This window comes from Ahaetulla prasina, chromosome 11, assembly GCF_028640845.1.
Source record: "Ahaetulla prasina isolate Xishuangbanna chromosome 11, ASM2864084v1, whole genome shotgun sequence".
Lineage (NCBI taxonomy): Eukaryota > Metazoa > Chordata > Lepidosauria > Squamata > Colubridae > Ahaetulla > Ahaetulla prasina.
Window position 1 is genome coordinate 6,066,575 of NC_080549.1, and position 27,461 is coordinate 6,094,035.

At 43.4% G+C, this 27,461-nt stretch overlaps 1 protein-coding gene across 1 annotated transcript in view; it reads right to left on the bottom strand.

The window, feature by feature from the left end:
* The window catches only part of KIAA1210 (KIAA1210 ortholog), a 51,758-nt gene that overhangs the window by 16,181 nt on the left and 8,116 nt on the right, over positions 1-27,461 (bottom strand). The window contains exons 2-6 of the mRNA XM_058196701.1: positions 13,198-13,277; positions 9,342-9,513; positions 7,944-8,070; positions 5,633-5,779; positions 708-773 (exon numbers count right to left, since the gene is read on the bottom strand). Of these exons, the coding sequence (XP_058052684.1) occupies positions 708-773; positions 5,633-5,779; positions 7,944-8,070; positions 9,342-9,513; positions 13,198-13,264 (579 nt within the window). The 5' untranslated portion in view covers positions 13,265-13,277. The remainder of the gene's footprint in view (positions 1-707; positions 774-5,632; positions 5,780-7,943; positions 8,071-9,341; positions 9,514-13,197; positions 13,278-27,461) is intronic.

Here is a 27,461-nt window from a genome sequence, read left to right on the forward strand (position 1 = left end):
GAGTATAGAGTAGAGTAGAATAGAATAGAATAGAATAGAAAAATAGAATAGAATAGAATAGAAAAATAGAATAGAATAGAATAGAAGAATAGAATAGAATAGAATAGAATAGAGTAGAGTAGAGTAGAGTAGAGTAGAGTAGAGTAGAGTAGAATAGAATAGAATAGAATAGAAAAATAGAATAGAATAGAATAGAAGAATAGAATAGAATAGAATAATAGAATAGAATAGAAATAGAGTAGAGTAGAGTAGAATAGAATAGAATAGAATTTTTATTGGCCAAGTGTGATTGGACACACAAGGAATTTGTCTTGGTGCAGATGCTCTCAGTGTACATAAAAGAAAAGATACGTTCATCAAGGTACAACATTAAGTGACTTTTGCCCCATTTTACGCCGTTTCTTGCCACGGTTCTTAAGCGAATCGCTGCGTCTGTTGAGTTAGTCACACGGGTGCTGAAGTGAATCGGGCTTCCCCGTTGACGTTGCGTGTCAGAAGGTCGCAAAAGAGGATCAAGCCACTGCAACGGTCATAATTGTTCCTAATGCCACAACTGCAGTGATTCACGGAACAACAACGGTGGCAAGAAAGGTCGTAAAACGGGACAAAACTCACTTAACAAAGGTCCTCGCTTAGCAACAGAAATTCTAGTCTCAGTTATGATCGTACACTGAGAAATACCTGTGTTTACCTGACTGATATTTTACCTGATTGTCTTCGCCATCCGTCTCATCTGAACTCAAAGAGCTGCAGAGCTGGATAGGGCTGGAAGGCTGCAGATAGAATAGAATAGAATAGAATAGAATTTTATTGGCCAAGTGTGATTGGACACACAAGGAATTTGTCTTGGTGCATATGCTCTCAGTGTACATAAAAGAAAAGATACGTTCATCAAGGTACAACATTTACAACACAATTGATGGTCAATATATCAATATAAATCATAAGGATTGCCAGCAACAAAGTTACAGTCATACAGTCATAAGTGGAAAGAGATTGGTGATGGGAACTATGAGACGATTAATAGTAGTGCAGATTCAGTAAATAGTCTGACAGTGTTGATGGAATTATTTGTTTAGCAGAGTGATGGCCTTTGGGGAAAAAACTGTTCTTGTGTCTAGTTGTTCTGGTGTGCAGTGCTCTATAGCGTCGTTTTGAGGGTAGGAGTTGAAACAGTTTATGTCCAGGATGCGAGGGATCTGCAAATATTTTCATGGCTCTCTTCTTGATTCGTGCAGTATACAGGTCCTCAATGGAAGGCAGGTTGGTAGCAATTGTTTTTTCTGCAGTTCTAATTATCCTCTGAAGTCTGTGTTTTTCTTGTTGGGTTGCAGAACCGAACCAGACAGTTATAGAGGTGCAAATGACAGACTCAATAATTCCTTGGGGGGAACCTATCAAAACGGTATATATATATTTTCTGTTCCTTTCCAGGAACTAGCAGTAACTGGGAGAGGGATCTTGGAGTCTTAGTGGAAAACCAGCTAAATATGAGCCAGCCGTGTGAGGCAGCAGCCAAAAAGGCCAATGCAATCCTAAATTGCATTATCAGAGGAATAAAATCAAGATCAATTGAGGTACTAATACCACTCTGTAAAGCCTTAGTAAGACCACACCTCGAGTACTGCATGCAGTTTTGGTCACCACACCATAAAAAAAATGTTGAGACTCTAGAAAGAGTGCAGAGAAGAGCAACCAAGATGATTAGGGGACTGGAGGCTAAAACATTTGAAGAATGACTGCAGGAACTGGTTATGTTTAGTTTGATGAAAAGAAGGACTAGGGGAGACATGATAGCAATCTTCCAATATCTCAGGAGTTGCCACAAAGAAGAGGGAGTCAAGCTATACTCCAAAGCACCTGAGGACAGGACATAAAGCAATGGATGGAAACTAATCAAGGAGAGAGGCAACCTAAAACTAAGGAAAAATTTCCTGACAGTGAGAACAATCAGTGGAACAACTTGCCTCCAGAAATTTTAAATGCTCCAACAGTGGAAGTTTTTAAGAAGAGATTGGACAACCATTTGTCTGAAATGGTATAGTTTCCTGTCTAAGCAGGGGGGTGGACTAGAAGACCTCCAAGGTCCCTTCCAACTCTGTTATTCTATTCTATTCTATTCTATTCTATTCTATTCTATTCTATTCTATTCTATTCTATTCTACCCTAGTCGTCTACTCTACTCTACTCTACTTACATCCAGTTGCCTCTTGAAAAAGTACTTTTGGGACAACTTGCTGATACATTCCACCGTTGAACATTTATTTATTTATTTATTATTCAAATTTCTATACCGCCCTATCTCCCGAAGGACTCAGGGCGGTTTACAGCCTTATAAAACATAAAATATAAAATAAATACATGTTAAAACGACATTTAAAAAACTTATTCCATTAGGCCAAATTTAAAACTATAGTTAAAAGTACAAAACCCCGTTTAAAATTAATTTTAAAATTAAACCCTAGGCCAGCCCTGCACAAATAACTAGATGTGTCTTAAGCTCGCGGCGGAAGGTTCGAAGGTCTGGAAGCAGACGTAATCCTGGGGGGAGCTCGTTCCAGAGGGTGGGAGCCCCCACAAAAAAGGCCCTTCCCCTGGGTGTCGCCAGTCGGCACTGCCTGGCGGACGGCACCCTAAGGAGTCCCTCCCTGTGAGAGTGCACGGGTCGGTGGGAGGTAGTCGGTGGCAGCAAGCGGTCCCGTAAATAACCCGGCCCTATGCCATGGAGCGCTTTGAAGATGGTAATCAAAACCTTGAAGCGCACCCGACATTGTTGAAATGTAACATCTACACAGTGACCTTGAACGAACAGATGTCCGGAGGTAAAGTATATCTGAACAATAATTGCTGGGAAGCCAAAACAGGAGGCCTGGAACAGTGGTGAAATCTGAACCGGTTTACTACCGGTTCGCTGGCTGTGCATGAGCACTGTGCGCGCGGATGGGCAGTATGTACCACGCACCAAATGCAAAGTTCGCGCACACGCAGCGCACACCGAAAGGAGGCATGAGGTAAGTAGAACAGCACGTGTAGAGGGGTGATCAGCTGTGGCGCGCAATCTTTTTTTTTTTTTTTAAAGCTTTTTTTTTTACAACCTATTCGGCCGAATAGGTTGTAAAAAAAAATGCTTTTAAAAGTTAAAAAAAAAAGGCTCTGACGATCAGGCAGCTCAGCTGTGATCATCAGAGCCTCTCTTTTTTAACCTTTTAAAAGCATTTTTTAAAAGAAGCAGCAAGCAGGCGACCAGGTGATTGGGTGGGCGTGGATGGCGGAGGGAGGAATTTTTGCTACCGCTTCTCCAAACCACCCACCACCATCGCTCCCCGATCGGCCGATCCGGTCCAAACCGAAAGCATTTCCCCCCTGATCTGGAGGTCATGAAAAGACAAGTGTTCAACGGGGTTGACCTGTGGACCAATCCAACAGAAGTCTTTTGTTCAGAAAGTGCTCTCTTGGGTTCTGAGAGCCACCGCCAAGTCTTATTTATAAAAAGAAGCCACCAGTTACGAGCTTGCTATTTGCCATGTTCCTTGTCCAACAAGGATGAGAAGACGCCATTAAGCTCATTCAACATTACGCTACTCAATTCCACCTTGTCCAAAACTAACAAAGGGAGCAAGAAACCTCCTCCTCTTCTCCTCCTTTGCTAACCACTCAGCTTTGAAAGAGCTACAGGAATAACAAGAGATCTTTTTTTATGATTATTTCCTTGGCTTGGAGAACTTTCTCCTTTTTAACCACAAAAAGAAGGAAATCATCTGACAGCTATGAACTATCCAAGAGTAGCCAAATCATGATTAAAGATGACTGAAGGCCAAAATAAATAAATAAACATAACATCAAGTTTTTCACCTGCCTGCCAAAAAGTAGGCTGATCTCATGAGACAATCCTTTAAGCTTTCGTTAAAATGGAAAAAAAAAAGCCAACCCCCATAATAATCTTACTTTCCAATTCCTACTGATTTCTTCTATGTATACTGGAGGCTAAAACATACAATGAACGGTTGCAGGAGCTGGGCATGGCTAGTCTAGTGAAGAGAAGGACCAGGAGAGACAGGATAGTATCTTCCAATATTTGGGGGGTGCCACAGAGAGGAGGGGGTCAAGGTATTTCCCAAAGCACCTGAAGGCCAGACAAGGAATAATGGATGGAAACTGAACAAGGAGAGATTCAACCTGGAAATAAGAAGACATTTTCTGACAGTGAGAACAATCAACCAATGGAACAGAAGTTGCCTTTGGAAGTTGTGGGAGCTTCATCACTGGAGGCTTTCAAGAAGAGACTGGACTGCCATCTGTCAGAAATGGTGTAGGGTCTCCTGCTTGGGTGGGGGGTTGGACTAGATGACCTTCCAACTCTGTTAATCTGTATATTTTCCACAATTGGTGATGAGGACAAATCTCTAAATGACCACAAATTCTGTGCCTGGATTTATTTATTTTTTTTGCCAAGAACGGTGAACATTGCTGTAACAGAACCTTAAATCCAAGTAATTTGTGCTCCTAAAGGAAACTCAATAGATATGGCTTTATTTATAGGTCAACCCAGACCTATAAATTGATTCCGGTGGAGATATAAATGTATTTGCTTTGAGTTGTGAACTGCACGAAATCTGTTATAAGAAGTTCTTGAGTTACAACTGTGATGGATCCAGTGATGGGATTCAAATAATTTAACAACCGGTTCTCTGCCCTAATAATTTCTACCAACAACCAGTTCATCAAACTGCTCAGAAAGTTAACAACCGGTTCTCCCGAAGTGGTGCGAACTGGCTGAATCCCACCACTGGATGGATCCCTCAATTATGGTCCTAAGTCATATCAGTCAAAAAACTGATTGGTCACACGACTAATCAGTGTTTTTTTTGTGGGGTCATTAATTAAACACCACAGTCATTAAGTGAACCAATGGTTCATTATGGGTTTTGCAGAAAATGGGACATAAACTGGAAGTTTTGGGCAAAGCCAGGGGTGAAATCCAGCAGGTTCTGGAGAACCGGTAGCGGAAATTTTGAGTAGTTTGGAGAACCGGCAAATACCACCTTTGGCTGGCCCCAGAGTGGAATGGGAATGGGGATTTTGCAATATCCTTCCCCGGGAGTACGGTGGAAATGGAGATTTTGCAATATCTTTCTCCTGGAGTGGGGTGGGAATGGAGATTTTGCAATATCCTTCCCCCAGGAGTGGGGTGGGAAGGGAGATTTTGCAATATCCTTCCCCAAGGAGTGGGGTGGAAACGGAGATTTTGCAGTATCTTTCCCCTGCCACGTCCACCAAGCCATGCCTACCAAGCCACACCACACCACGCCCACCAAGCCACGCCCACAGACCCGGTAGTAAAAAAATGAATTTCACCACTGGGCAAAACCGTAGTGAAATTCAGTCACATCACTGCAGGATGCTGCCAACAAAAATACATACAGCCACATTGTAGAGAATTTGGAGTGCGATCACATGATTCCCCTTCAGTGGGGAACCACTTAAACTTCAGATCTGGATCACCTGTCCCCTTTTTCAGGTAGGTCATAACTTTGAATGGTCACTAAACAACGGTTGTAATTTGAGGACTCCCTGGATTTTAACACGGCTGTTCTCTATGACCTCTTGGCTATGAAATTTCACCGGACCATACCTGAATTGTAGAAGATGCCAGAATATCATGGATGGTGGAGATGTTTAGAAGGCTACTGGGCAAAACATCATCTTCTGAAACAGTGTTTAGATCATCGATCCTTTCGCCGGAGCTAATTACAGGTGGAGACTCGAGGCAGAAATTTTGCTGCAACAGAAAATGTAGATGGTGGAGATTATTTTTTTTTAAAATTGACAACAAAAAAGAGGATTTAAAACAACAACAACAACAACAATAACAACAACCTTGTTCCTATTGTTTATGGATGAGTTGGGCTAAAGGAGTCAAATGTCAAGATATTTGAAGGCAGCCAGCTTTGGGAGAAAAATTATTCCTGGAAATGCAGCTTCCTTAGCCAGAACGGTTTAGCTTTTTATTACAATCGCCTTGTTGTTGAAAATTAGCGGTTCAGAAATTGAAACGTTTAACTCACATAGCTTGGGCTCGTCCTACAGCTAAGGCTAAATTCAAGAATTGTATAAAGGTAATCCTCGACTTAAGACCGCAATTGAGCCCAAAATTACTCTTGCTAAGTGAGACGTTTATTAAGTAGTTTTCTCCCATTTTATGGCCTTTCTTGCCACCGTTGTTAAGTGAATCCCTGCACTGGTTAAGTTAGCCATATGGTTGTTAAGTGAATTTGGCTTCCCCTTTGACTTTGCTTGTTAGAAGGTCACCAAAGGCGATCATATGACCTGGGGTCATTGCAACTGTCATAAATACGAGACAGTTGCCAAACAGAGATTTTGATCACGTGACCGCAGGAAAGTTGCAATGGTTTTCAATGTGAAAAACGGTCATAAGTCACCTTTTTTTCAGCACCAACCAGCTTTAGACGGTCACTAAATGAATTATTGCAAGTCAAGGCCCACCTGCACGGCTTCCTTAGCCAGTTTGACCTCATATTTACAATCACCTTCTGGTTGAAAACAGCAGTTCCAAAATTGAAACATTGAACTCATATAGTTTGGGCTTGTCCTGCTGCCAGAGCTAAGGTTGAAATTCAAGAATTGGGTAAGTTTAGAGCCGTCCCTGCTTTTTATGGGCACGTACCAGGGGTACGTGAATGCTCCCGGTTCGGACCGGATTGCTCAATCCACTAGTGATGGCAGCAGGTGGTTCGGAGAACTGGTAGCAAAAATCCCTGCTCCCCCGCCAATGCCCAGCTGAGCCGCACGATCATCAGAGGTGTTTTTTTTTACTTATAAAAGCATTTTTTCTTCAGCCAAAAAAATGCTTTTAAAAGTAAAAAAAAAAAGCCTCTGATGATCGCGCGGCTCAGCTGGGATCGCCAGAGGCTTTTAAAAGCATTTTTTTTACAACCTCGTCGGCCGAAGAGATTGTAGAAAAAATGCTTTTAAAAGGCTCCTCTGACGATCCCAGCTGAGTTGCCAGAGGCTTTTTTTTTCTTTTAAAGGCCAAAACAAAATGCTTTTAAAAGAAAAAGAAAAGCCTCTGATGATCAGGCAACTCAGCTGGGATCGTCAGAGGCTTTTAAAAGCATTTTTTTACAACCTCAATTTAGAACTCAGCCGCCTTCAACATGACCTAAGTTTAACTCATAGACTCATCTATTACAATGTCCTTCCTGTCGAAGACTACTTCAGCTTCAATTGCAACAATACAAGAACACACAATAGATTTAAGCTTAATGTTAACCGCTCCAATCTCGACTGCAGAAAATATGACTTCTGTAACAGAATTATCAGTGCTTGGAACACATTACCTGACTCTATGGTCTCTTCTCAAAATCCCCAAAGCTTCAACCAAAAACTGTCTACTATTGACCTCACCCCATTCCTAACAGGTCTGTAAGGGGCGTGCATAAGCGTACAAACGTGCCTACCATTCCTGTCCTATTGTTTTTCTTTTCTTCTTCCTATATATATATATATATGCTTATACCTCCTAATATTTACTCATATATATGTTTATATATTATATTACCTTTTGTACGATGCTTATATATATTGTTGTGACAAATAAATAAATAAATAAATAAAAATTAATATAGTTATTGCATTCTTATGCTTATATATTATATAGTTATTTCATGCTTATGCTTATATATACTGTGTGACAAAATAAATAAATAAAAATAAATAAATAAAATAAAATAAAATAAAATGTTGGCCACGCCCACCCAGTTACATTACACACACACCCACCAAGCCACGCCCACAGAACCGGTAGTAGCAAATTTTACATTTCACCTCTGGCACGTATGCTAGTGTGAGTTTTTGAGGCTTATGTTTAGGGCCAAATTGTTTCCTGCACAAGTCGGATAAAGTTTCCCAAATGTCCCTCTCACCTCAAAATTCTTCACCTTTGCAGAGAAATTTTCCTGCAAGGATGCATCCCCAACGACATCACGCAATGCTTCGGAAGGAAATTCGTCGTCCTGCAGTAAAACTTGGTTTCCCGTGCTTCCATTGAACCTGAAAGTTGAAATAAAATCTATTTAAGCTTTTCAAAGGTTGCCACCGCGCGAAAAGGAAAAAGCAATTGTTAAGACTTTCTTTCTTGTTTTTTGTTTTTGTTTTGCTACGGTCTTTAAGTGATTCATGCGGTTGTTAAGTGAATCTGGCTTTCCCCATGCGTGTCGGAAGTCGGCTGGTGGCCAAAGTCACACCTGGGGATTGTGTGACTTAAGAACTCTGCGGCCATCAGAAACACATGTTGGGTGTCACGTCTGAATCATAGCGACATGTACAACAACGGTCGTAAGTGTAAGAATCAAGGATGAAATGTTCCCGGTTCAGACCGGATCAGCCGATCTGGTAGCGATGGTGGCGGGTGGTTCGGAGAACCGGTAGCAAAAATCCTTGCCCCATCCCCACCCCCACCCATGCCCACCCAATGCCCGGTTGCCCGCTTCCCTGCTTGCTGCTTCTTTCAAAAAATGCTTTTAAAAGTAAAAAAAAGCTCTGATGATCACAGTTGAGCCGCGCAATCGTCAGAGCCTTTTTTTTTTACTTTTAAAAGCATTTTTTTACAACCTATTCGGCCAAATAGGTTGTAAAAAATGCTTTTAAAAGGTAAAAACTCTGACGATCCCAGCTGAGCTGCCTGATCATCAGAGCCTTTTTTTTTTACTTTTAAAAGCATTTTTTTATAACCTATTCGGCTGAAGTAAAAAAAAAAAAAAAAAGATTGCACGCCATAGCTTGCCAGAAACATGGGAGCGTTTGGGGAACATTTGGAGCAATAAAGGGGCGGTTTGAACTGCCAGCTACCTGTGTTACCTCTGTGCCGTTCCCGCAGGTCAACACAGATTCCCTGAACAGGTCGTAAAACGAGGCAAAACTCACCTCACTGTCTTGCTTAACAGCAGGAATGCAGGGTTCCTTTGTTGTCGTAAGCCGAGCCCTACCTGTGCAATGCAATGTGCTGCAATACAACACGCACCAACACACATGTAACCGTTTAAGCCAACCCCACACCGCTAATTAGCCCCATCTGGATGGGTTTTTCAGGAAAGGGGCAGTTCGACTTCCTCTCGTTTTTCGTTTCTGCAAGTGAAACCATCCCTCCCGAGGGAAAACCTTGCGCCACTCAAAACCGTCGGGAGGCACGCTTGCAAAAGGGAAAGAGGAAATTCTCCACATTCCAAGCCAGCTATGAGATTTGCTTGTGCGCCCGGCATAAGAGACGACAAGAGCTTCCTCGCTGCTGGGGAGAGACACAAAGACAGGCAGGAACAACTCACTCGATTTCCCCAGGCGAATGGAGCAAGATGGAGTCCAGGGGAGGAGAACCGCCATCGCTGTTGTCCTGGCTTGGCTTTCGCTTCGTCTCGTCCGAGGAGGAAGGGAGATCTTTGCTCTTCTTTTTCTTGGCGAAGAAGTCCTTGAAGGTCTGGAATTTGGATTTTTTCTTCCCTGTGCAAACAACAACAACAACAACAAAGCTTAGACTAATTTAATAGCCACAGCACTTAGACTTATATGCCGCTTCACAGTGCTTTACGGCCCTCTCTAAGCGATTTACAGAGTCGGTATATTGCCCCCAACAACCTTCCTAATTTTACTGACCTTGGAAGGATGGAAGGCTGAGTCAACCTTGCGTTGGTGAGAATCGAACTCTTGGCAGTGAGCAGAGTTAGCCTGCAGTACTGCATTGTAACAATTGTGCCACTACAACTTCCTTCCTTCCTTCCTTCCTTCCTTCCTGCCTTCCTTCCTTCCTTCCTTCCTTCCTTCCTTCCTTCCTTCCTTCCTTCTTTCCTTCTCAAACAATTGCACTTAGACTTATATCCTGCTTCACAGTGCTTGACAGCCCTCTCTAAGCAGTTTACAGAGTCAGCCTCTTGCCCCCAACAAGCTGGGTCCTCATTTTACCTACCTTGGAAGGATGGAAGGCTAAGTCAACCTTGAGCTGGTCGGGATCGAACTCCTGGCAATGGGCAGAGTTAGTCTGCAATACTGCATTCTAACCAGTGGTGGGATTCAGCCAGTTCACACCACTTCGGGAGAACCGGTTGTTTACGTTCTGAGCAGTTTGGTGAACTGGTTGTTGGAAGAAATAATTAGGGCAGAGAACCGGTTGTTAAATTAATTGAATCCCACCACTGATTCTAACCACTGGGAGGGAGGGAGGGATGGAGGGCAATAACAACACTTATATGCCGCTTCACAGTGCATTACAGCCCTCTCTAAGCAGTTTACAAAGTCAGCATCTTGCCCCCAACAATCTGGTTCCTCATTTTATGGACTTGGGAAGGATAGAAGGCTGAGTCAACCTTGAGCCTGGTGAGATTCGAACTGCTAAATTGCAGGCAATCAGGAGTGAGCAGGATTAGCCTGCAGTACTGCATTCTAACCACCGTGTCACCACGGCTCAGCTACAGCTGCGAATCTAACCTCCTTGGTATGCCAAGCCTGTGATTTTTCCACCTTTTATTACATTTTTGGATTACTGGGTTGCATTTCAGAGCTCCATGGAAAATTAACCTCGAAGGCGTCCCAGGTGCTCTCTTAGCTTGGTTGATTTCTTGCAGACATTTCGTTGCCAAACTAGGGAATGTCATCAGTGCTAGAAGGAAGAGGGTTGTGGTGGTGTAAGAGGCGGAGGAGGAAGAGGAGGTGCGGGGAAGGGGAAGAAAAAGGAGGAAGAGGGGAGAAGGAGGGGGAGGGGGACAGAGGAGGAGAAAGAAAAAGAGGAGGAATAAGGAGGAAGGGAAGGGGACGGGGAAGAAAAAGAGGAGGAAAAAGGAGGAGGCGGAGGAGGGGAAAGGGAAAGGGAAAGGGGAGGAGGAGGAGGAGGACAACAACTGTGAGGTCCTTGGTGCTCTCTGAACTCAGGTTGCTTCCTTGTAGACGTTTCATTACCAAATTAGGCAACCTCATCAGTGCTACTGGGGGAACGGAGTTGGCTTTCCCTTGGAAACTGAGCTGCCAATATTCTCCTTTATCAAAATCGACCTAGCGTTTCTGGGCTGCGGAGTTAGGGATGCGGTGACGGGGGTGGGGAGCTGCGTGTTTGCCCCCCCCCCCACACAGAGGGAAAGCTGGCAACCTCTTTGAGCTCATGTGGCAAAGAGCAGCCAGCTTTGGTGCGTGAGGCGGGGGGGACGATGCCTCCGGCTTGCAGAGCCATCATGAGATGGGCAGAGGCACTGTAGCCCATTCTTCGGCTCAGCCATACTCACAGCTGGCAGGGCTGTGTGTGTGTGTGTGTGAACTCCTTTGAAACAAAGACAAACAAAACGTCCTTTAAGTGGGTCTTTTGTCTCCTGCTTTCTGCAAATCAGATTTTTAAAAAAAATTCCCCCTCCCCCTTGACCAAACTCTCCGGTGCCAGGGGAGCAGGGTACGAAGACTGTGACACCACCATTCCCTGCAGACGGCAGAGACACAAACAACGCAAAAAACAACAACAGAAAGACTACCTGTTTTTCCCTCTGCTGTGTTGGGAAGGACGCAAGAGCAGTGGAGACAATTAACGCAACTTGGGTGGGTGCCATCCTTAAATAGTGGATTGAACTGGGCCCTTTTCTGCATGATGCAGAATTTTTAGGCCATATATTGAATTAGTTTTTTATACTGTTTTTTTTTTAATTCAAAAAGTTTTACAGAAAAAATTTTCCCCCACTTTCCCCCCACCTCCCCTCCCCCCTCCCTTCACAACCCCCCTCCCCCCCCCCGACTTCCCGGAACGAGCACAAGGTATAGTTAAAAATAAAACAAACATATGCTAAAAAAAAATTCGTCCCAACTTAATTATACCCCTACAATCATCAATTCCTAACTTCCCCCGAAAACAATCAAAAATAATACATCGTAATCATTCAAAAACAGTCTGATAACTCTTAGTCTGATATCTACTTTGAATATAGTCAATCCATTTTTCCCATTCCTTTAAGTATCTTTCTTGCGTATTGTCTTTCAAAAAGGCTGATATCTTCGCCATCTCAGCCAAATTGGCAACCTTCAATATCCATTCTTCTATTGTAGGTAGTTCTTTTTTCTTCCAGTATTGTCCTATTAGTAATCTTGCTGCTGTTATTAGATTTTTATACGGTTTTTTAACCTGTATTATATGTATTGTGGTTTTTATTGGCTGTGAACCGCCCTGAGTCCTTCGGGAGAAGGGCGGTATACAAATGTAATTATTAATTAATAATAATAATAATAATAATAATAATAATAATGCACCGAAGACAAATTCCTTCTGTCTCCAATCACGGTGACAAGGAAGGTCGTAAAAGGGAGGGCAAAAGTCCCTTAACAAATGTCTCGCTTTGCAGCGGAAATTTTGGCCTCTGTTGTGGTCGTTAAGTCGAGGAATACCTGTAGGAGAATGATTCTTCTACGTACATAAAAAAAATAACTGCTGGTCGAATGAGAGAGAACACACCTGTCGCCGGGACATGCAGGAGAAAAAGAGAATAACAGAATCACAGTCTTTGAAGAAGCTCCTTGGATAAGAAGCGAAAAGTCTTCAAGGTAAAACAAAGTCCATTTGCCTTTTGGGGGGAAAAAAAACCATCTTTGGGACGAGGGGCCTTGGAGGTCTTCTAGTCCAACCCCCCTACTCAAGCAGGAAACCCTATACCATTTCAAAGAAAGGGCTGTCCAATCTCTTCTTAAAAACCTCCAGAGCTGACGAAGCTTCTCGGATGAGAAGCGAAACGTCTTCAAAGAAAAAAACCAGAAAGTCCAGATGCCTCTTGAAAAAAAAACAAAAAACCCAGCACCTTTGGGACAATCATGAACCTGGAGGACTGGAGAATCGCCATGGACCTCCAGGGATGGGAGTACCCACAACCGGTCGCCTGTTCGGCTGGTTCGAATCCCTAGTACAGGGTCTCCTGCCCCTGAGCAGGGGGTTGGACTAGATGACCTCCAAGGTCCCTTTCCAACTTCTGTTATTGTTCAGTTCCTTCTTCCCACGCTCAGGAAATCCCTCTTTGGGCTTTGAAAAAAAGTGCGAAAGGATAGACGCACCCTCCCGCTGTCCAGACCCTGACTCTTAAAACCCAGCCGCTTGAAAACTCACTCACACACACACATACACACTAACACACACACACACACCCGTTGGGTTGTTTTTTAAGAACTCACCTGAAGATGCATCGGCTGCTGCTTCCTCGCCATCCAACGTCTCTGGTTGCTCGTCTAAGGCGGTCATCGCGATGCAGTTCCTAAGCAGAGGAAGGAGGGAAGGCAATTTATCCGGGTGGGATCACGATCCGTTTTGAGACACCCCACCGAATTCATCTCACGACAAGCAACCACAAACAGGAGCGGCTCTGGGAGAGCCACCAGGATCTCAAAGCCTTCCTTTCTGCCAGCTCCCACTGGAAAACGATCCTTGAATTTGTGGAAAAGGCTCACCCACTCTTTCAGGAAGTCCAGGAATCAGGGTTTGCAGGAGAGGAAAGAAAATAATTAAAAGGCTGCATGCTTTTTTTAAAAAAAATTTTTATTTTAACACCGCTGGAGGAGAGAAACTCACGGGGCCCAACCCTAAATATGTTTTTTCCGGCTGGAAAAGAGACCTTCTGACAGGCATGCAGGAAGCCCGTAGCCTGAAGTTGACTCAGTCCGAACGCCTGTGGTTTGGGAATATTTTGAAAGGAAGGGCTCTAGTCCTTAATGTTCTTGATAAGAAAACAAGAGAGTCACGGCACGGGTATTTCTAACCAAACATGATTTTAAAATAAAAATAAAAATTAGAGGGTTCAAGCAATCCCACGTAGAGAAGGGGGTCAAACTATTTTCTAAAGCATCCAAAAGCCAGACAAGGAATAATGGATGGAAACTGATCAAGGAACCTAGAAATATGGAGAAATTTTCTGACAGTGAGAACCATCAACCCATGGAACAGAAGTTGCCTTCGGAAGTTGTGGGAGCTTCATCACTGGAAGCTCTTTCAAGAAAAGACTGGACAGTCATTTGTTTGAAATGGTATAGGGTTTCCTGCTTGGCCAGAGGGAGTTGGACTAGATGACCTACAAGGTCCCTTCCAACTCTGTGAATCTGTTAGTTAGTTAACAAAACAAATGGGAAGAACGGGTCAAAATAGGTGATGTTCAGCGGCGGAAAAAAACCCCACCTGAGTCACCAAACTCTATCTTTGACGCTGGGCCAATTTTGTACAATCTGCTATTGCCACACAAACCCCCGCCTCCCTCAATTTTTCATTCCAAATTGTGAGTCGAGGGCGCCCCCTGACCTCCGCCCCTTCGTGACAGAGTTGGAAGGGACCTTGAAGATCTTCTAGTCCAACCCTCCTGCTCATGCAGGAGACATTAGGCCCCGAGTGTCCAACCTTAGAAGCTTTATGACTTGTGGACTTCAACTCCCAGAATTTTCCTGGCAGCCAGAATAACAGAATTGGAAGGAACAGAAGAGAATCACCGAGTTGGAAGGGACCTTGGAGGTCATCTAGCCCAACCCGCCCTGCTGAAGCAGGAGACCCTGTACCATTTCAGACAAATGGTTATCCAACATCTTAAAAACTTCTAGTGTTGGAGCATTCACAACTTCTGGAGGTAAGTTGTTCCCCTGATTAATTGTTCTGTTAGGAAATTTCTCCTTAGTTCTAAGTTGCTTCTCTCCTTGATCAGTTTCCACCCGTTGCTTCTTGTCCTGCCCTCAGGTGCTTTGGAGCAACCCCTGAGATATTGGAAGACTGCTATCATTTCACCCCTAGTCCCTCTTCTCTCTCTCTTTCTCTCTCTCTCTTTCTTTCATCTATCTAATGTGTCGGTCTGTCTGTCTAATCCAGGGGTCTCCAACCTTGGCAACTTTAAGCCTGGAGGAATTAAACTCCCAGCACTTCCCAGCCAGCAAAGCTCACCAGCCAGCAAAGTTGAAGTCCTCCAGGCTTAATGTTGCCAAGGTTGGAGACCCCTGGTCTAATCTATCTATCTATCTATCTATCTATCTATCTATCTATCTATCTATCTATCTATCTATCTATCTATTATCTATCTATCTATCTATCTATCTATCTATCTATCTATCTATTTATCTATCTATCTATCTATCATCTATCTATCATCTATCTATCTATCTATCTATCTATCTATCTATCATCTATCTATCATCTATCTATCTATCTATCATCTATCTATCTATCTATCTAACTATCTATCTATCTATCTATTATCTATCTATCTATCTATCTATCTATCTATCTATCTATTATCTATCTATCTATCTATCTATCTATCTATTTATCTATCTATCTATCATCTATCTATCTATCATCTATCTATCTATCTATCTATCTATTATCTATCTATCTATCTATCTATCTATTTATCTATCTATCTATCATCTATCTATCATCTATCTATCTATCTATCTATCTATCTATCTATCTATCTATCTATCTATCTATCTATCTATCTATCTATCTCATCTTCTTGACATTTCTCTTCCATCTTCTGTCTTGCCTTTTTACACACGTTTTCTTCAAACAGTTCAACGTTTTTCAAAAAAAGAAGCAACAACCAACAGGATGGGACAAATGCCATTCTCGTACGGAGCAGGTCACACACACAGCAACACGTCAAATGTGCCACACTATGATTTGAAGGACCCAACCTACTAAATCATAACGCAGCCGAGTGTAGGCTCAGTGTGTCACGTAGACACACACACACACACACACACACAGAGGCATTGTGATTTCTGCAGCAGGATTTGTTAGTTAAGCACGACACGCAAGTCCCTCTGTGCTTTATTTCAGGAAGTGTGGTGTGGAAGTGTGGAAACCAAACAAACTTTTTGGTCTCATGCAACGTGTGAGGTTGTGTCTACTCCTGCCTCCTCTCCTCTTGAGCTGCAAGTTGTGACACGGTCTGGATGATGGTGGAGAAAGTGTTTGGTGTGGCTTAGTGTTATTCCTTGCCCGTCCTACAACACAACATTGAAATAATGAATGCTAGTTGGCATTACTTTGCTTTTTCTTTTTTGTTATCATTCTTCTTTTGATAAAATTAAGAATAGGGCCTCTGGTGGCTCAACAGACTAAGCAGTCTATTATTAACACAGCTGCTTGCAATTACTGCAAGTTCAAGTCCCACCAGGCCCAAGGTTGACTCAGCCTTCCATCCTTTATAAGATAGGTAAAATGAGGACCCAGATTGTTGGGGGCAATAAAAGTTGACTTTGTATATAATATACAAATGGATGAAGACTATTGCTTAACACAATGTAAGCCGCCCTGAGTCTTCAGAGAAGGGCGGGATATAAATTCAAATTAAAAATAATAATAATTATTATTTCCTTGTTTAGTAAAATATAATGACGATGGATATTGATTACAAAGAGTGAAAAGAAAAAAAATTGTGATTGGGAATATATGCTTTTAATGTAGAAGGGAGGGATAAGGAAGGGGGCAAAAAGCCGGGGGACTAACTTGATTTAAGAGTTAAATTCAGGATAGAGCAGGGGGTCTGCAAACTTGGCTCTTTTAAGATTTGTGGACTTCAACTCCCAGCGAAGCTGGCTGAGGAACTCTGGGAGTTGAAGTCCACAAATCTTAAAAGAGCCAAGTTTGCAGACCCCTGGGATAGAGGGTTATAATGAATTTTTTGTTAGAAATATGCAAACAATGAAATTTTAAGCGGGAAAGGGAAATACATTGGATAAACTATACAACGAGGGGGTGAAAACTGAATAGAATAGAATAGAATAGAATAGAATAGAATAGAATAGAATAGAATAGAATAGAATAGAATAGAATAGAATAGAATAGAATAGAATATTTATTGGCCAAGTGTGATTGGACACACAACGAATTTGTCTTGGTGCAGATGCTCTCAGTGTACATAAAAGAAAAGATACCTTCATCAAGGTACAACATTTACAACACAATTGATGGTCAATATATCAATATAAATCATAAGGATTGCCAGCAACAAGTTATAGTCATACAGTCATAAGTGGAAAGAGATGGGTGATGGGAACGATGAGATTACTGTAATGCTCTCTACATGGGGCTCCCCTTGAAGTGCGCTCGGAGGCTTCAGTTAGTCCAGAATGCAGCTGCGCGGGTTATAGAGGGAGCTACGCGTAGCTCCCATGTAATACCGCTCCTGCGCAGACTGCACTGGCTGCCTGTGGCCTTCCGGGTGCACTTTAAGGTGTTGGTTATGACCTTTAAAGCGCTCCATGGCTTAGGACCTGGGTACTTACGGGACCGCCTGCTGTTACCACACGCCTCCCACCGACCCGTACGCTCCCATAGAGAGGGACTTCTCAGGGTGCCGTCCGCCAAACAATGTCGGCTGGCGGCCTCCAGGGGGAGGGCCTTCTCTGTGGGGCTCCCACTCTGGAACGAGCTTCCCCGGGTTTACGCCAAATACCCGACCTTCGGACATTTCGTCGCGAACTCAAGACTCATCTTTTTATCCGCGCGGGGCTGGCTTAAATTGGGATTTTAATGTTTAAATTTATTAATTTTAAACGGGGTTTTTAGTATGGGAAATTTTAATCATTGGGCTAATTTAAAATAAGTTTTTTAAATCGTATTTTAAACTTATATATTGTATTGTCGGTTTTATTATGCCTGTACACCGCCCTGAGTCCTTCGGGAGAAGGGCGGTATAAAAATCAAATAAAATAAATAAATAAATAAATAAATAAATAAATAAAGATTAATAGTAGTGCAGATTCAGTAAATAGTTTGACAATGTTGATGGAATTATTTGTTTAGCAGAGTGATGGCCTTCGGGAAATTGGGTTTGACTAGGTACCTGACCAATATTTTGTTCAAAAAATATATTGTATGTGGGTTGTTTTAAAAAAATAAAATAAAAAAAACCTTTTTTTTTCAAAAAAAAAAATGAAAGAAAGAAAGAAACCCCATGTCGGCATTCAGGGCTTCACAACCTCACAAACGTTATTGGACCCAATGTGTTTCTAATTCACATACATACACATACCCAGGCTGTCCAACTCCCACCTCCGAGCAGCAGAGCTATGCCTGGCAACCCCCTCGTTTCTTTAAAAAATATATATATATATTGCAAAAAGCAGGAACGATCTCCCTTCTCCAGCCCACCCCACTCATTTCCTCTCCACCACCCCTCCCTCAAATGCAGGATATGGTATCATACTTCTGGAACCGGATCAGAGCGGCCCGCTGAAAAATGCTTGGCGTTTTTCAAATAGCAATAGCAAAGACCCAGCAGCGCTGCATTTCAATAGCAATGTATCTTCCTTGCTTATCCACCTCAAGGAGGGGAATTGGGGGGGTTGAGGGTAGAGGATGGAGTGATGGTTAATGTACAGGGATTATTGAAGATGTATAAATATAATTAATGTAGGGTCGGGTCTGCCCAGTTACCATTTTAGAACGGTGAGGAGGGAGAAAAGAGGAGAGAGTAGGAGGTAGGAAAGAGGAGAAGAGGAAGGAAGAGGGGTAGAAGAGGGAGAAGGAAGGTGTAGGGTGGAGGGAGGAGAGGATGTAGATAAGAGAAGGAGAGGAAGGTCTGGAAAGTAGAAGAAGGTAGAAGAGGGAAGAGTGTTAAAAAGGGGGGGGGGTGACTGGGCAAGCCTGACTAATTGTATATAACTGTACATTAGATGAGCTGTTTGATATGATTGTAAAAATAAAACTTTTTTATGAAAAAAAAAAAAAGAGCCCACTGCATTTCCATGGGTTGCAATGTGGAGAGATTAAATTCTCTCCTTCACCCCTCCCCCCTCCCGGTTTATTTGAGTCCAAGTGGATTTGATACAGATGTTCTGCGGCCAAGGAATTCAATCCGCAAGGCGCCCTTGGGGGGTGGGTTGCCAGGAGGGGCTCTCTTCACGCGGTAACATCAGACATCTAGATCTACCATACAGGTAGTTCTCGACTTACAATGGTTCGTTTAGTTTACTGTTCAAAGTTACAATGGCGCCGGCGAAAGTGACTTAGGACCAGTGGTGGGATTCAAATAATTTAACAACCGGTTCTCTGCCCTAATGACCAGCTGGGTAGGTGTGGCTCGGTGGTCATGTGACCGTGTGGGCGTGGCCAACTCAACGTCACTCGCGTCGATGGGCGCTTCGCCTTAGCTGTTACAATGTGATAAGGGTTAACCAAGAGGCAGTTTCTGTAAACAGGGCAATAAAGATGAGGCTAGAAACACCACCAGAATGTTTCCTTCCTGCCTGCCGTACAGGATTAGCCCTGTAAAGTGGAAAAAAACAAAATAAGATTTCTTCCAACAACCGGTTCTCCGAACTGCTTAGAAAGTTAACAACCGGTTCTCCCAAATAGGTGCGAACTGGCTGAATCCCACCACTGCTTTGGACCATGTTTCACACTTACGACCATTGCAGCAGCATCCCCTCGCTCCAAAATCAGAGGCTTGACAACCGACTCGTATTTTATGACGGTCTCAGTGTCCCCCGGGTCACGTGATCCCCTCTTGCGACCTTCTGACAAGCAACGTCAAGGGGATTCGCTTAACAACCGTCTGACTAACTTAACAGCTGCACTGAATCACTTAACGATGGTGGCAAGAAAAATCTGGCCAAGCTCACTTAACAAATGTCTCACTTAACAAGAAGAAATTCTGGGCTCCGTTGTGGTCGTAAGTGGAGGGCTAGCTGTATTTTCCAAACTTGGCAACCTTAAAACAGGTGAACTTCAATTCCTAGAATTCCCCAGCCAGCTTGTAACAGAATAACGGAGTTGAAAGGGACCTTGGAGGTCTTTTAGTCAAACCTCTTGTCCAATTACTTCTTAATAATCTCCAGCGACGGCGCACCCACAACTTCTGGTGCCAAGTCGTTCCACTGGTTAATTGTTCTCCCTGTCCCCTACTCCATGTCTGTACAGCCTGAGTCCCAACTAATTCAGTAGGATCTGTGAAAGCAATGTTGGTATTGACAACGCTCTCTAGGCTGGTTTTTTGACCATAATAAAGGTTTAATTAGATACCGATGTTCTCACAACCATAACATTTGGGGTCCCAGTAACTGAAGGTGGATAATTTTATTGCAGGCTGATTTAGGGAAGCTAAACTGGCTTCAACCTGATTAGTATATGGATGGAGGAACTTCCAGAACTTCCATATATAACTGTACACCAGAGTGGCATTGAGATATCCCAGAATGGAAATATCCTTGGCCACCAAAAAATGTAGAACAGTGTTTTTGCAAACTTGGCAACTGAAAAATGTGGGAACTTCCACTCCCCAAATTCCCCAGCCAGCACAGGGGAATTTTATGTTATTTTATGTTTCAAATTCCTGTCCAGTTGTGAATCCTCCTCTGCTTCATTCAACCTAAGGCTTCCTAAAACGGTTTATCCGACTTCAAAGGCTTTCTTATCACAAGCCTCACCATGCTCCTCGTTCCAAAATTCCGGAAAGAAGAGAAACTCCAAAACTTTCTTATCCTTCTTTCCAGTGGTGGGATTCAAGTAATTTAACAACCGGTTCTCTGCCCTAATGATTTCTTCTAACAACCAGTTTGCCAAGCTGCTCAGAAAGTTAACAACCGGTTCTCCCGAAGTGGTGCGAACCGGCTGAATCCCATCACTGTTTCTTTCTGAATGACCATGGTCTCCTGATGCAAGGGAATCCCATTCTAATCAATTACTAATCAATTACTAATTATTAACCAATTACAATCAGTAACCGATTCAACACCCGAAAAATACTTGGTTTTTTTCTCAGATTAACCGAGTTGGAAGGGACCTTGTAGGTCATCTAGTCCAATCCCCTACCCAAGCAGGAGACCCTACACCATTTCTGACATAAGGCAGCCCAGTCTCTTCTTGAAATGAAACAGAAGGCAACTTCTGTTCCATCGGTTGATTGTTCTCACTGTCAGAAAGTTCCTCCTTATTTTTAAGTCGAATCTCTCCTTGTTCAGTTTCCATCCGTTATTCTTTGTCCTTCAGGTGCTTTGGAAAAATACCTTGACCCCCCCCTTCACTCTGTGGCAGCCCCTCAAATATCGGAACACTGCTATCCTGTCTCCCCTGGTCCTAAACAGAAGGAATGTTTTATTCCCATTTCATTTTCTTAGTCCCTTTGACTAGTCAAGTAGATTTAGGTAATCTTAGAGGGGGGGGAGGATTAATTGTTCAGATGCTCTTCACATCAGGCCCTTGTGACCAACTATCTATCTTAATAAACCAGCACAGAATTGTGGTATTCCTGATCAATATTCCCCCCCCCTCCTTTTTTTTTTTGAATTTCATGGCACTTCAGGAAAAGCAAAGAAAAGTTTTATTAGCAAACTCCTCCGTCAAATGAAGCTCCTTCCCAAAGGCACCTTAAAATCTGCAGAGGTTGCTTGGAGGTTTACAAACTATTTACGCTCGGGAAGAACGGAGGTTGCAACAAGGCAGGCGTTGGAGTAAGTAAGTTAAGTGAGTAAGTAAGTCCTTGTGTTTCCAGCATCCACTAAACGTGGAGCTCTCTTCTTCGGAAGGAAGAAAAGCGAGAAAGCGTGAATGAAAACCACTTACTTGTTTGTCTTCAGGCAGTTGTAAAAACCTGCCATGATCTTTTATAGGGATCTTACAGCCGGTCAATCCACAAGTATTTGAGGCTTCATCTTGCAAAAGTTTCCCGCCCCCATCGGAACTGCTGAACTGAACAGCAGAGAAAATAAAATCCACACTTGCCAATTTCCCAACGCAACCACAAAGATACGACAGCCGGTTTGCTGATACAATGTAAAGTCACAGGAGGTTTTGCAGAATTGTTCCCAACACTGGTACGAACAGTTCACTCCCCTCTTTTTCCTGTCTCATTCTCTCTCTCCCCCTCCCAGTCTCTCTTTCTCCCTCCCACTCTCTCTCTCTCACTCTCTCTCTTTCACGCTTTCTCTTTCTCCCTCCCACTCTCTCTCTCTCTCTCCCACTCTCTCTCTTTCACTCTCTTCTTTTTCTCTTTCGTCTCTCTCTTCTCTCTCTCTCTCTCTTCTCTCCTCTTCTCCTCCCACACTCTCTCTCACTTTTCTCTCTCTTCTCTTCTCTCCTCTTTCTCCCTCCCTCTCTCTCTCTTTCACTCTTCTTTTCTCTTTCGTCTCTCTCTTTCCTTCTCTCTTCTTTCTTTCTCCTTTCTCTCCTCTCTTCCTCCCTCCCACACTCTCTCTTTCCCTCTTTCTCTCTCCCTTCTCTCCCCCTCTCCTCTCTCTTCTCTTTCTCCCTCCCACTCTTCCCTCTTTTTCCCTCTCCCTTTCTTTCTCTCTCCTCCCTCTCTCCTCTCTCTTTCTCTCCCTTCTTTCTCTCTCTTCCCTCCCTCCCTCCTCTTTCTTCTCTCTCTCTCTCTCTCTCCTCTCTCTCTTTCCAGCTCAACCAAACCACAGCACCTCAGCCCCAAATCTTCGACCATTTGTCTCTTTTTGGCAGAGATAACGAGAGCCTCCCAACTGTTCCATCTCCCTGGGAATTTTTTTTTTCTTTTTTAGAAAAAAAACAAACGGATAGTTTTAATCATTCCAGATAAACATTTGGAACGAGCGAAGGAACTAAAAGCATCCGCATAAACAGTTTATCAAGAAGAATATCAAGTTTGTTCCCTTTGGCAAAGAGAAATGCCAGCATGCCACAAAACTTTTGCAACATATATATACATATTTTTCTGACTGGGCTTCCCACCAGTTCAACCAATCCTTTTTGTTTTTCCGTGGCCAGCAACATCCGATGGCCAGTCATTTTCGTGTTTCTTATGTTGCTTCCTTTTTTTTTTTGAACTTTTGCAGAAGTTGGAGGGATCTGTCTAATTCTACGTGCTGGTTTGACTCAAGAGGGGGAGAAAGCGTTCGCCTCAGAAATACGTGGGAAACGTGGTTGATCCAATCTAGCACCCTTATCTCTCTCTTTTTTATTATTATTAATCGGGGATTTGCAATTAATTCACGCCACTTCAGAGTTTCCTTTTCTTAAACCTTTGGCGACCTCCTGACACGCAAAATCAACGGGGAAGCCAGATTCGTTTAACAACCGGGTTCCTGGCTGAACAGCTTCAGTGATTCATTTAACGGCGGTGGCAAGAAAGGGGGCAAAAATTCACTTAACAAATGTCTCGCTCAGCGGCAGAAATTTTAGGCTCAATTGAAGTCGTACGTCGAGGCCTACCTACATCTGCAGTGAGAATATTTTTTCTGTCTGTAATTAAAGCATTTTTTCCCCCCTGAAAGCAGAGAATCCAGGGCTTACCGTTTTGCAAAGTTACATCACATTTTAGTAATAGTTTCTGGAACGCTGCACTTTGATATGGCCCAAGGGCTGATCAATAAATGTTACGCATTCGAAGTTACATTTTTGGTCTCATTCAAATAACTTTTACAGATCCAAAACACAGGTTGTTTGGATGGGGTTTTAGTGTATGAGCACAGTCCCCCGCAGCTTGAATAAACCACGATTTGTGGTCAGATCTCAGCCCTTGGATTCGCTTTGTTTCGAGAGAGAGGCAAGATCTGATAGAAGCAATTTTGTGTGATATAAACCGCATTCAGCCAAAACTGGAACTATAATTCTTTTTTTTCATCAGTTTTTAAAGCCAACAAGCATTGGAGCAAACAAGTATCTCAAACAAGCATTGGAGGTAAACAACAATTGGTAAACAACAATTGGAGGTAAACAAGCATTGGAGGTAAACAAACAACAACCGGAATAAAAACAATTCCTGTATATCATAGATAACAGATTGAAATACGAACATTAACATCTAAAAAAAAAAATATGAAAATGAAAATTAGGATTGCCCTAACTCATATAAACACCCGCTTAAGTCTTTTGTTCTGAAGTAGTACAGCTGCAGATTCATTGCTAGCCTGCTTGATTCATTTCCAATTAAGCAAGTTCAAACAAACCAACATTCCTGTTTGCTTGGTTGGCTGATGGGCCAATATCCCGCCATGCATACTTCGTAACTATAACTCATTACAGTTTTAGGCATGGCTTGTTGACATAACAGTTTTTAGGGACTTTCGCTTCACCGCAATTTGAGATGCTGTCCTGCTCAATATCATTTCAGCGTTTACGTTATGATTTCATAGAGGTTGCATCCTGGATCTCACTTAGAATAGAACAGAGCTGGAAGGGACCTTAGAGGTCATCTAGTCCAACCTCCTACTCAAGCAGGAGAACCTATACCAGTGACGGCGAACGTGTTTCTCGTTGTGCGCTAAAATCACGTGTGGGCGCGCGCAACGACGTGTGTGCAAGTGCGACACTGCGCATGCGTGCCGGCACCCCTAATGCAATGCGCCCCCCCATGCATGCGTGCATGATCCCCTGCTCCTGCGCATGCAAACGTGACCCCCCCCATGCTCCTCCCCATGTATTGTGCACCGCACCGTACCTCCCCAGCCCCATTTTTGCGCCTAATAAGCCTCCCTGCAGCCCCCTGGGTCCAAAAATTACTGCAATGCTCTCTACATGGGGCTCCCCTTGAAGAGCACCGGGAGACTTCAACTGGTACAGATTGCGGCTGCGCAGGGGATAGAGGGAGCGTCTCGGAGCTTCCATATAACACCTCTCCTACGCAAGCTGCACTGGTTGCCGGTGGTCTTCCGCGTGCGATTCAAGGTGTTGGTGATCACCTTTAAAGCGCTCCATGGCATAGGACCAGGTTACTTACGGGACCGCCTACTGCCACCAATAGCCTCCCATCGACCTGTGCGCTCCCACAGGGAGGGTCTCCTCGGGGTGCCGTCAGCTAAACAATGTCGGCTGGCGGCCCCCAGGGGAAGAGCCTTCTCTGTGGGGGCACCTAGCCTATGGAACGAACTGCCTCTGGGGCTACGCCTTCTTCCCGACCTCCGGGCCTTTAAGCTCAAGACTTTTTTGTTTCAACGAGCAGGGTTGGCCTAAGAGTAATTTTTAATTGAGTGGTTTTATTTCTTGTTATTTTAATATTCGGCCTTATGGTTTAAGATTTTTAAATTTCAAATATTGTGTTTTAATTTTTGTGTATGTCTTTTTAACTTGGCTGTAAACCGCCCTGAGTCTTCGGAGAAGGGCGGTATAGAAATGTAAATAATAAATAAATAAATAAATAAATAAAAACAGGCTGTGGGGAGGGCAAGTCGCACTCCCCGATACTCCCCCCACCCCCCGCACATACGTGCGACTACCCAATATATGCACATGCAACTTCACATGTGCACACATGTGACCCTGCACATGCGCACACATCTCCTGCATGCCCCCTGCCCCCTGCACATACCGAAAATCAGATGGCCAGCAGGAGGCGCACACATGCGCGGTGGAGCTGAGCTGGGCGACGGCTCGCGTGCCCGCAGAGAGGTCTCTGCATGTCAGCTGTGGCACGCGTGCCCTAGATTCGCCATCTCAGACAAGTGATTGTCCAGACTTTTTTTAAAAAACCTCATAGATGTTAGAAATACAATATCAGACAGAAATTAAAAACAAAACAAAATGTACTTTTAACTCTGTCTGATATTGTATTTTGGTTCTTATCAGTGCCAGTCACAAATCATAAATTTAAACTTAATGTCGTGTCCCACTCCTCCGCTGACGGCCGGGTCAGGGAAATCCGAATCAGGCGTGCCTCTGCAGCTCTGCCAAAGTCCTAGCAAAGTTCTCAAGGCAGGCAAGATAAGGTAGACTTTGCCTGACTCAGAGAATGCCAGAAAGCAGATCCTTTATATAGGCCATGGGGTGTGGCTCCATGACTCAGCACTTATCCAGGCCTGCCCCTCCCTTCCTTCTGTTGCCGCCGCCTATCAATTCTCCTGAAGCGAGGGTCACTCCAGTCTGCAGCTGTTGGTAATTGACCTTCCTCAGGCTCACATGCTCTGGGGGAGGGGGAGGGGTCTAGTTACTCCGTTTGCCTGGGCAGGGAGCCAGGGCTGGGGCCAGGAGGCATGCTAGAACATTCCTCAGCGTTGGGAAGAAGATAAGACGGGCCGGCCGCGGGGAAAGCGAATGAGACACAACACTTAACCTGAGGTCACGGTTTATTAAAACCCCCAGTCTTCTGAATGCAAGAGGCCTAAAGGAAGCTTCAATGGTTCTACTAGCACTTTGCACTGAGAGTAAGGACATTATTACTGCTAGTCCTCGACTTACGACCATAATTGAGCCCAACGTTTCTGCCGCTAAACAAGACGCCTGTGAAGTTAACTTTGTCCCGTTTTACAACCTTTCTTGCCACAGTTGTTAAACGAATCCATGCAGTTTGTTAAATTAGTAATATGGTTGTTAAGTCAATCCGGCTTCCCCATGGATTTTGCTTGTCATAAAACGGGATCACACGAGCCGGGGATACTGCAACCGTCATAAATACGAGTCATTTGCCCACCGTCTGAATTTCAATTCTGAATGACCACGGGGTTGCTGCAACGGTCATTAAGTGTGAAAAACGGTAGTAAGTCCCATTTTTCAGCGCCGATAACTCCGAACGGCCACTAAACGAACTTGTTGTAAATTGAGGACTACCTCAGGAATATCTGGCACATTACCTCTGCCGGGAGAAAAACAATTTTAAGATTAGCAACCTGCCCCAAAGAAAATGAAATCCTTTTAGAAGAAGGTGGGGGAGGGGAGTATTCTCATCCCAAACACATACTGTTAAATTCTTGACTTTGCCAAACATGTGTTATGTAAAGGACGAGCACAATAATCTGTGGAATTAATTTTCATCCCTAAGAAGAGAGAGAGAGAGAGAGAGAGAGAGACAAGCAAGTTCAGACAAAGCCAACATCTTCAACTCCCTCATCTACAGAGGAATTATTGAGTCTGTCATTTGCACCTCGATAACTGTCTGGTTCGGTTCTGCAACCCAACAAGAAAAACACAGACTTCAGAGGATCATTAGAACTGCAGAAAAAATAATTGCTACCAACCTGCCTTCCATTGAGGACCTGTATACTGCACGAATCAAGAAGAGGGCCATGAAAATATTTACAGACCCCTCGCATCCTGGACATAAACTGTTTCAACTCCTACCCTCAAAACGACGCTATAGAACACTGCACACCAGAACAACTAGACACAAGAACAGTTTTTTCCCGAAGGCCATCACTCTGCTAAACAAATAATTCCCTCAACACTGTCAAACTATTTACTGAATCTGCACTACTATTAATCTTCTCATAGTTCCCATCACCAATCTCTTTCCACTTATGACTGTATGACTATAACTTGTTGCTAGCAATCCTTATGATTTATATTGATATATTTATTTATTTTATTTTATTAATTAAACTTTTATACCGCCCTTCTCCTGAAGGACTCAGGGCGGTGTACAGCCTTCATTTAAAACAATTAATATACATATTAAAATAACAATTAAAAAGCTTATTCAATAAAAGGCCGAAATTAAAACCGTCCAATTGACCATATAAAATACCCAGTAAAATTAAAAATTAAAAATTAAAAATTTAGA